Consider the following 10560-nt stretch of genomic DNA (forward strand, 5'->3'; position numbering starts at 1 on the left):
TGGCTGTCCTAGACTTACTTTGTAGACCAGGCTGGCCTTGAACTCATAGAGATCTACTTACTTCTGATTCCCAAGTGCTGACGTTAAAGGCATGTGCCACCACACCCAGCTAAAACGTCACATTCAAACATGGCTGCTTCATTTTATAAACTAATATTGCCTTCCTTGTTTAGGATTTGTATTCCAGCCAGATCATATAGGAATCCAGAGTGTGTCTGCATCCCTGCCAGAACACACAGACCTATAAGGTCTTTGGATGTAATCCCTTGCCAAAACAGCCATGTTGCTGGGTTAAAATTCTTCTACATACCGGTTTGGAGACTCCAGTCCTCTGAGAGCTGTTGACACTATTGTTGTTAGGCCTGTGATGTCTTGAGAACTCACACCATGGTGGAACAAAACTACTCACCTTACAGTCAGGAGGCAAAAGAGGGGATGAAGAAAAACTCAGGTCCCATTATGCCCTTCAGAAACAGGTTGCTAGCTACCTAAGACCTCTTAAAGGTTCCACCATCTACCAATAGTGCCACCCTGAGGAGCAAGCTTTTCCCACCTGGGCCTCTGGGGGATGCTTAAGATGAAGCACACAGTCTCACTCACCCAGACATCAGTTCACCAGAGTTCTTCATATCTTCGATGCCGAGAAGGGCAGTCCATCAAAAGCCAAGTTTTACCACACAGCTGTATGGTCCTCTGAATCACTCTACTTCTTGCTTGATAATGTGATAAATTATTTTTATTTTTATATATTTTTGGTACAGAGTTTAAATTTACCTCATTGTTTGAAGCCTGCCTAATGTGGATTATTGTGGTCAAGTTGAATGTGCCAGTCAGCCATCATTTGTTGCCATTTAAGGCACTCCTAAGTGCAGATATGCTGACCGGGGGTGTCTGGGTAGGAATGTGGAGAGGCTTGTAGGCCTCCGTGCCTCCAACTGTGCCTGCCTTTTCAAGTGTCAGAACCTCAGGAATGGGGACCTGGCGAGACACAATGATCCTTTTCTACTCCTTGGAACAAGTGGTTTCCTCTAAGGAAGGTACTTTTCCGGAAAACATGTTATTTCAAAGCCTCTTGATCCCAGAATGCAGCAAGTCCCACAGAGACAGCCCTGCCAGGTTTCAGAGCCAGAGACTGTGGAAAGAGAGCACAGTGAGGGTGCCCTTCCCCCTGACTCGTACAGACAAGCAAGATGGGGTTCTCATCGCTGCACCCCAGCATGTGTGGTAGAAGTCCAGCCAGGACTGGCACCAACCAGCAGGAATGCCGAGGATCACAGCTCATTTGTCCTGCCCCTTGTTCGGGGTTAGAGTGGAGAAAGAAGTCCCAAGGCAGGAGGGAAAGTCAGACTGCAGAAGCAAGATGCAGCTAATCTACTGTCCAGGTACTTAAACACCCTAGCCGACTGAAGTCTGTTCTCCTAGGGTCCCAGGTCTCAGCAGGGGGCCACCTACCCAAAGGATGCTCAGCTGAGGAACCGCCAAAAAGAGATAGCTGGTGGCAAAGACCCCATCTTTGGAATCAGATGTGTGGCAAGTGTTGGTAGTTTTGCTTAGGTAAACCTGAGGAGCCAGATCTCCTAGCTGGATCCTGCTGAGGTGACAGAGACACTATAAGCAGCCCAACCTTGCTCCTGCAGAGGTGCTATTGTCCCAAAGCACCCGCAAAATGGAAGCTTGGCACCCCAGTTTGTGCGATGGATTTTGTGAGGCTGCTTCAGGCACTGACCAGATGATACGCAGTGAAAGCATAGGGCCTGCTGCCTTGTAAGAATCCATGGAAACTGGCAGTAGCTATGAAGCAAGTGGAAAAAGTACTATTTTGAACTGGGAGGCCTGGGTGCCAGAGTAGCTCTGCCCAGATTCCCAGGCTGGCCTGGAGCAGCTCATTGCCAGCAGCTAAACACTCCCCATTTTGCTGGTATTTTTGGTGGCATTCTGCCTTGTGCTTGTACTGCACCTTCCTCTCTTGGGGACAGAGGGCAAAGGATTGCCTTTAGTAGTCAGGGGGATCCCTGCTGGATGTTGCTGGACCCCTCCGTCTTCTTACACAACAGGCTACACCAGAGAGAATGGCACACCACCTCCCCTCATACCCACACAAACACAACGCATACCAGACACACACAACACAGCACACAAACACAACACCCACAGTCGAACCACACACACACATACCAAACACAGCAGAAGCACACAATATATCACACACACTCACACAACACATATGCCCATACCATATATGCGAAATTTACTCCACAGAGCCGGCCATAGTGACACACACCTTTAATCCCTCAGGAGGCAGAGGCAGGTAGATCTCTGTGAGTTCAAGGGCAACCTGGTCTATAAGGCAAATCCAGGATAGCCAAGACTACACAGAGAAACCCTGTCTTGGAAAAACCTAAAAACAAACAAAATGTACGACACACACACCACCACCACCATCATCATTATTATTATTATTCTACAATAATATGTGGAATTCCTCAATACATACATATGTACACGTGTATATACACAAACCATGCACCTATCATAGCCTGCCAAGTGGCGATCTACCCTACCTATCAATGCCATTGTCAACCCTTATGTTGTAAATTTGGGGACCTCTGCTCTATACTCTCTTCTGACATCCCCCCTGCTGTCTTTAACCAGTTACCCAGCCTCTCAGACTCACCCTGTCCCACAGCCTGCTGGGCATTGCCTGGTGCTGGCATCAGATCTGATAGACTCGCGCCTTCTCTGGGCAGGACCTGATACACAGCAGCACTCTGTTCACACTGAGTGGGCGGCAGGTGGATGAGCAATGGATAAAATGCATGGCTAAGTGAAGAAACAGGACTCAATGATCACATGATCGGGTGAGTGGATGGATGGATGGATGGATGGATGGATGGATGGATGGATGGATGCACAGGTCATGTCATACTTAGGGTGTCTATTGCTGTGATAAAATGCCTTGACAAAAGCAACTTGGGAAGGGCTCTGCCCTACACACACAGGCTCCTGTGCTCATTTGCTACCTCGTATCTGTGGACTCACCTACCTCCACAGAGTCCAGGTGTCCCCAGCAAGAGGGCCCTGCTGAGTTCCTGTGGAGATAGGCTGCAAAGATTCCTTTCAGGGAAGGTCTTCAGAGCAGGCTTTGGGGCTGAACTCCGCCTGGGGTGAAGGCAAACCCCTACTGAGACAGCACTGAGAGGGAGCTAAGGTGAGGATGAGGGCTCTGCCTCCATGTGACTTCTTCCTCTACGTAGTCCTGCCTTGGCCTTTCCCCTCACAGGAGTTCATCCCTAACAGACTCCTTAATATCCACACTGACTCTTCAGTCTCCAGGACTCCTTTCCCTCCTTTCTAGCACAGCTATGAAAGCCCTAGTCAGGGACTCGGTACCCAGAATGACACGTCTCCAGAATCTTCTATCCTCAGGCTGAGCCCTGATGCCCCCAGATTCACCCCACCCCATCTAGCAGCCCAACTTCCTTCCTGCACTTCTCCCCTGACACCCCCACACCCACATCTCTCCAGACCCAAGCCTGCTCTCTGGATCTTTTCTATGACAGCCACATGTCTGGACACCCTTACACCCCAGAGCACCCTTGTTCAGTCTTGTCCCCCTCGACAGGCAGGCCCTGAGAGAGTCACCCTCTCAGGGTTAGATGCGTAGACTCAAGGCAAGAGGCTCATCATTTTCCACTCTTTGGATCATAGTCTTTAAATATGAGAGGTCATTTATTCCATGAACATGAAGGGAGGAGATTTTTTTTCTATTAATAAAAACAAATGTCCCTTTATTTGTGGTTTAAAGAAAAGAAAAGAAAGAAAGAAAGAAAAAGAAAAAAAGAAAAGAAAACACAGCAGCTTCCTCACATGCAGTGAAATGTAACAACATTTTAACATTTTTGGAATTATCTTTCAGTTCACAGTTCCCCTATCATTCCTAAGTGACGCAAACTGCTCACACGTGCTAAGAATAGACCATGTCTGTCGGACTACAGCAACATAGCAAGTCTTGTTTAAGTCTTCTTGGTGGCCTTGCTGCTAATGAAACACCTTGTGCTTTCTGTGGCTCTTTTTTTTTTTCTATTCTGCTTACTTCTGTGGTTTTCCAAAGCAGATTTGGAAAGACCCATAAAAGGATATACATTCTCAATTATAAAATAAGTCACTCGTTCCCAGAACTCAGCCCTTTTGTTTTCAGAATTTCAGGCAACAGGAGCAAGTCTGGGGCTGGGCACTGTGCAGTGCCCCAAAATACTAACAAAACAGTAGTGTCTCAAAATGTCCACTTGAGAGCTCTGGTTTCTTGGGTGGCAAAAGGACTTTGTCACAGCACCCTGCTGACAGGCTGATAACTCCTGGTGAGGTTCCATAGCTGGCTGGAACAACCCCACCTTAGAATGCCACACAGTGTCCGTCCACATCTCCACTGGCTCCTCAGCCCCATTGTGCCTAGGGCTTAGCTGATTTCTCCACTTAGAGGTAACTCACACCTGGTCTGAGCACCTCAGCTCCCCAGGATAGAGGGCAGAGGAAGCCAGAATGGGAGGAGGCACAGTGTTTGTGGAACACAGAAGGACAAGGACGGAGGCCTGGGAGGATTGAGACACCAGACAATGCTTATCGGAGGGGTAGATGGGCCCACGCACTAGCAGAACAAATGCCAAGGGATTTGCCAGCCTCACCCAACAGTCCAGAAGTTCTGGGCTCCTGGCATTGGCCGGGATTGGAGGGCAGGCCCTGTGAAGAGCGACGCCTCCTGGTGGTGAAACGTGGCCACGGTGAAGCTGCGTCCGGGGCCCCTCTCTGGGTCTTGGGTCTTTGAATCATAGCTGAAGTAGCAGAGGACGCAGGTGATGGCCACGGTGATGACAAACAGCACGGCCACCACCCCAATCACTGCCGTCTCCATGACTCCTGAACAGCACTTGTCATACAATGCGGGTGATCTCCGAGCCTTAGGGTCCCATCAGAGGCTGGCTTTGTTGGTGACTAAAGGGCTCTGTGCCAGATGGCTTCTCTCCTTCTGTCTTCTAAGACTCTGGTCTGTAGCCTGAGATTGTGCCACCGTAGGCCACCAAACCCTTCTGAGGGTGATCAGATGATCTTTGGTTTAGTTTTAACGTCGGGTCATATCTCCAAGAGATGTGTTTCACTAGCAACTTCTAGAAAGCACCATGAGGAAAGATGTAAGCAAGTGAGTGCCTGGATGTAGAGGAGACAAGAGAAAGAGCTCAGAAGACACTGCTAAGAAGGAGGCCAGGCTCACTAGGCAGTGTCTCAGGGCTTCAAGCGTGACTGCTTTTTTTTAAAAGTGACTATACAAAATGCACACACACACACACACACACACACACACACACACACACACACCCCTTGGTGGGCCCAGTGGCTCCTCCCTAGGAGGGCCTCAGGGGCCAACACTTGGCCTCTGTGCTGCCTTCCCAGCCCCTGAGAGGCAGGTGTGGAGAAAGGCACCCTCTGAGTAGAGTGGAGGTGAGACAAGGCACTGCACCCAGGGGCCTCCAGGAAGAGAGATGGGAGTGAATGTGAGAGCCCTTTGTACTTGGCCTCATTTTTTTGGGCAGGGTTCGGAAGTGTGGTGTAGACAGGGAAGGACCTCCTCCTGCCACCTTAGTAATGCGTCATAGGGCCCTTTTGCTTTTCTAGCTGCCCCATGAGGCCGTCCCCCATTTTGCGGCCACCCCCAGGGCCCAGTGTTCACACTGGGTGCTGTGAAGACTTACCAGGACTTCAGCAGTGCCCGCCCTGACTGCGTCTCCTGCTGTGGGCTCCTTGTCTGGTGACCACCCCAGGTGGCCATGACTCTCTTGCCCGAGGCCTGCAATGTTTTTGTCAGTGCTGCCTGGAACTTGGCTCGAGACGCCTGAGCAGCTGTGAGTACTTCCTGAATCCCTTCCTCCAATTGTGGTTGAAGGCCCATGACCCACAGCCACCACCTACACAGCTACAGCACTTAGCCCGCCCCACATACTTACAAGATCATTAGCTGGCCCTTGAGAGTATCAGGGGAGGGATCCTGGCCCAAACCCACTCATGCCAGGCACCTCCTGAGATTATATCCCAAACAGAAAGAAGTCTGTACTATCAGCGTGCCCTTTACCCATATTATGAAAATTGGAGTCTTAAGAAAGAGTATTCCTGGGCACCGAACATAGCCAGGCACTGTCTCACAAATACTTGTCTCACAAACACTGGCCCCACAGCCCTGTGCAGTGGGACACTGCCTCCATTTTACAGGTGCAGGTACAGCAGAGATGGTCTCAGACCATCTATGCCTGGCCAGGAGATAGCCGCAAATGGCAAAGTCCCTTCCTCTGCTCCAACTGGCTCTTCACAGGAACCATACAGTCAGAGTGATCATCCGATTCTGCCGTGTCCCCGAGAAGAGAGAGAGGGAGAGAGAGCTGTGACCAAGGTCACACAGCCAGGAACTGTTCTAGTTTTTCCAAGGACCAAGAGAACATCAGTAGCAGTACGGGCAAACAGCCCATTCGGGGAGGCAGGAGGACCAACAATGCAATGCCCTGTCCAGCACGGCTGGCCTCTTTTCGAAGATGCTCCGACGATCTGGGCTCATCCTCCGCATGGCACAGGGAACAAACACTTGACAGGATTCATCTTAACTGGGGCAACCAGTAGTACAGAGCTGTAAACAGGAAACACCAGCGTAGAGTATCTGACTGACTCTCCATGCTGCCTACTGGGGGTAGGAGATAAGCCCCAGAAACTGTTGCAAGCTGTTTCTCCTTTGCCTTCACCTTGAGTGTGTGGAGGGAGAATGGCCGGCATTGGCATTTTAACAGGAGTGCAGAGCCTTTGCCCTGTCTGTCCTGTTACCTCCTGCCTCATATAGGTTTGCTTTCCTGCCTCAACTTTCCCCTCTTTCCCATCTTTGACGTATCTGTAAAATTCCCGTGGCGCTAAAAGTGGACAGGTCTACAGCAGACAGAGTGCAGGAAGTTGCGGCTAAAAGAGGGTCCAGGACTGAGGGCTGGGCTGGCCTAAGCGTGCCACTGTGGATTTGCACCCCTTTCCTCACCGGTCACCCCTCCCCTCTCCTTGTCCACTGGGAAAGGGAAGGAAAGAGCACATTCTACTCCAGTGAGTCACCTCCCCGACGGAGCCTTGTCCTGCTTCTCCCCTGTTCCCAGGCTCAGACAAGATCTTTTTCCCATTCATGGACCCAACTGTTTCTTTACAGTGTATTTAGGTCCTTTCTTTCTTTCTTTCTTTCTTTCTTTCTTTCTTTCTTTCTAGACAGGGTTTCTCTGTGTGGCCTTGGCTATCCTGGACTAGCTTTGTAGACCAGGCTGGCCTCAAACTCACAGCCCTGCCTGTGCCTCTCAAGGGCTGGGGTCAAAGGTGTGAGCCACTACCACCCGGCTATCCATTCCGTTTTAAGGAAGGAGAAGCTGAGCCCAGGCCAGGCAAGCGCTCTCTCAAGGCCACCCTGTGCTGCAAACAGTGAACTGTTCCGGCCCTCCAGACTTATCAGCCACTGCTGTGCATCTGTGAAAAGACTGATGGAGACCCAAGGTTAGACATGGATCCCTGCCTGATCCCCAAGGAAACACTGAACCCAGTGCAGCCCAAGGGTGGCGCCTGCCCTGTGCCAGGCTAGGAGGAGCACTACAGGCTGAGTGCTCAGGAACCCAGTCTGGGTGGTCTCAACTGTCTTGTCTTCAAAGCCCTGGGGCTGTCCACGCTGAATTCTTCCTCAGAGCTCAGGAGGGAATCACCCCCTTTCTCCCCGTTCCACAGCCAGACCCCAGGACAGTTCCCACGGCTCTGTGACACAGCCCTAGCAGCTCCTCCCAAGAACCGTTTCCACAAAAATAAAAAGCTTCCTGGTGGTTTTATTTCTTACAGACGAGCAGCAATGAATGGACCAGGCTTCCCCATACAACGTTCTGTGCCTGGAAGAATGTCACAAGGCCTCCCCCATCATATCCGCCCGGGGCCCTGGTTCTGCCTTGTCACTTCCAGGGTCACCAGGAATTGCAGTCACAAGGTAGGGTGTTCAGCCAGCCCTGCTCCAAGCCCAAGCCCTACACTGTGTAGAGGGCCACCCAGGTGGATCTCAGGTCTCTGCTACACATAGACCGAAGGGCTCATATACCCAGGTCCCAGCGCCCCTATTCATCCCAAAGGCACATCCTTTCCTATAGAAACATCAGGGTCCACTCATTCTGGTGTCGGATGGAGGGCATGGCCAGGTGGATGCTCTCCGTTGGCCTCAGCGGCGGGCTCCATGTGCATGGTGATGGTGATGGTGGTGGTGGTGGAGCTGGCGAGGAGAATGGCGGTGCTTGTGGTGGTGATGAAAGCCCACACCAGTCACTCCAGACACGTGGCCACGGTGATGGTGATGATGCACAATTCCCAGGAAACCCAGGCGCCGGCCACGGAAGAGTCGAGGCCGCGCTTGCCGGACTCGGTTTCTCTCCACATCATGCTCCTGTGATCTGCGGAAAAGACAGAAGGCCAGCAGCAGCAGCAACATCAGGAAAGCCAGCCCAGTGCCCAGGACCCAGCTCACAAGGGTTGTGTTCTCCAGAAGGCCTAACATCTGGAAGCCAGAGGGTCCCCCTTCCCTTCACTCGGTGGCTGCTCTCGGCAGCCTCTGCTCAGCCCTCACAGTCCCTGAAGTCAAGGGTGCCCCAGCTCCTGCAGGCTGGAGAGTGGCCAGGGAATGTGGGAGAGGCTTATTTGGACTGGCTTGGGGGTGGGGGGAGGCAAGCCACTGAAAGAGTGGGTGGAGATCAGGGAGCTGTGGGACTGACTTGCTTGAAGGGAGGGCCCTGAATTCCGGGATAAGAGGTCAAGATCCTATCTATTCCTGCCTCCTGGGGGCAGTTTTCTCTCCCAGAAACCACTGTACAAGAGATGAAAGGTGTAGGCTTTGGACGCACACAACTCCCTAGCTCTGTGACTGCATCTTGCAGTGTTCCCCTCTCCACCCCTGCCCCCACCCCACTCCCCGCTGAGGGTCAGAGTCCGTCCAGTGAGTCAGGCCAAGTTCTCTGAACTCAGTCAGGGATGTCTGGACCCTGATGAGCCAAGCCGAGAGCCATTCATCATCTGGGAGGCCCTTGCTTCTCCTGCTGGGTCGAGGAAGCCAGAAGGCTGGGTGTCAGCTTTGGGTCAATAGGAAGCCACTTGAGGTCACGCAGGCCAGTCCCTTGGCTCCCAAGTCAACAGTCTCCATGGGTGGCAGTCTCTGCTTGCTCATCCACCCTGCCACAAAACTCGGGTCACTCCTACCTGGCCGCGGACAGTCATCCAAGTGTGCACAGTCACCTCTAGTCATCACCACGGAAGAGGCTGGCGTTCATGGTCTCCTGGTCTCCGTTAGCGTCTCTGTTATCTGTAAGCTGGCTAGGCTCTCATGTGCAATGGGGGCTCCCGCAAACCCAAACTCTGTTCCCGAGACCCTCAGGGGTCCTTCAGCCCCTTCCTCCAACCTCAGCCCTAAGCCTCAGGCTGGCTCTCAGCTCTTGAGCTCTTTAGTAGCTTGGTCAAAGAGGCCCCGCAGCAGAGGTAACTCCAGGGGCATCTCCCCTGCTCTAATCCCAAGCATGGCTGCTTTCTTTGACATCCTTCGTGAAAACCTCAGCAGCTCAAATGGCTCTTCATCACTTTAAGCCAAGCTGATCTCGGGGAGGCAGGGCGGGGGGGGGGGGGGGGAAAGGCTGGGCTCCTGACTCCAGAGACTTCTCTGGCCTCTCTAGAGAAGTCACTTGAACTTTTAACAAAGCTTGAGCACAGAACTTCTCGCTCAGACTTCTGGGGCTCTGGAGCTAGCTGCCTTCCCTAGAGGCACATTGAAAAGAAAGCTGGTGGGGGCGAGAGGGGGCGGGGGAGGGGGGAGCAGAGGGAGAGAGAGAGATGAGGAAGAGAAGGTTAGACAGAGAACTTCCCTCTCCAGAACTTCTCCAAGGAGATGCCCACTCCACACAAGCAGAGGACTGCTCTGCAATGTGCAGACCTGAAGGTCTTCAGTCATTCCCCAGGGCCTCTGGGAATCATCCCGTCCCAGCCCACATTAGGGAAACTGAGACAAGAAGGGACGAAACTTGCCCGAGTCTCTCACCTTTGTGGGTTAGCGTCTACCACAGCAGTCACTAGCACTTTGGGTTGGGTGAGAAGAGCTATCCAGGGTTGAGGATGCTACCTGCTGCTGGGACTTTCCAGGGACAACAGAAGATGGTGCACAGTGATGGTGAGAGCTTCAGGGGCCAGGGATTGAGAGACACGCATCTATATACAACACACGTTTAGTTTTTGAGGTGCAGGTTTCCTCCCCGTTTGGATAAGCGGCAGGACCTCGAAGTGGCCCACTTATTCGCTATTTTGAGTACTCAGAGGTAGCAGGTGGCAGTCTCCGGGGTCCCAGAAGCCCATGTCCCCTGTGGGATAGTGTTTTCCTACTTTTAACCCCATCCCCACCCCCGTGGCTGCTTCACTGATAGTTTTGGATGGCCTGACTGGACAAAGGGTTTGCTAGGTTGATGGCCTTAGAGGGACCAACTCGAGGAC

General features: G+C 52.2%; 2 protein-coding genes across 2 annotated transcripts; both read right to left on the reverse strand.

Annotated features, from left to right (window-relative positions):
• Nucleotides 1-3705: 3705 nt before the first annotated feature.
• On the reverse strand, nucleotides 3706-6710 carry SPAAR (small regulatory polypeptide of amino acid response). Its single transcript, XM_084792627.1, has 2 exons — nucleotides 5745-6710; nucleotides 3706-5202 (listed from the first exon to the last, which is right to left on the reverse strand). Exon 2 carries the CDS (start codon nucleotides 4907-4909, stop codon nucleotides 4679-4681), a length of 231 nt encoding a protein of 76 aa, XP_084648753.1. The 5' UTR covers nucleotides 4910-5202; nucleotides 5745-6710; the 3' UTR covers nucleotides 3706-4678.
• A 1152-nt stretch (nucleotides 6711-7862) lies between these two features.
• Nucleotides 7863-8968, reverse strand: HRCT1 (histidine rich carboxyl terminus 1). The gene has a single exon (XM_084792626.1). It carries the CDS (start codon nucleotides 8588-8590, stop codon nucleotides 8258-8260), a length of 333 nt encoding a protein of 110 aa, XP_084648752.1. The 5' UTR covers nucleotides 8591-8968; the 3' UTR covers nucleotides 7863-8257.
• Nucleotides 8969-10560: the final 1592 nt, after the last annotated feature.

This window comes from Acomys minous (genome assembly GCF_964271855.1).
Source record: "Acomys minous genome assembly, chromosome: 8".
Lineage (NCBI taxonomy): Eukaryota > Metazoa > Chordata > Mammalia > Rodentia > Muridae > Acomys > Acomys minous.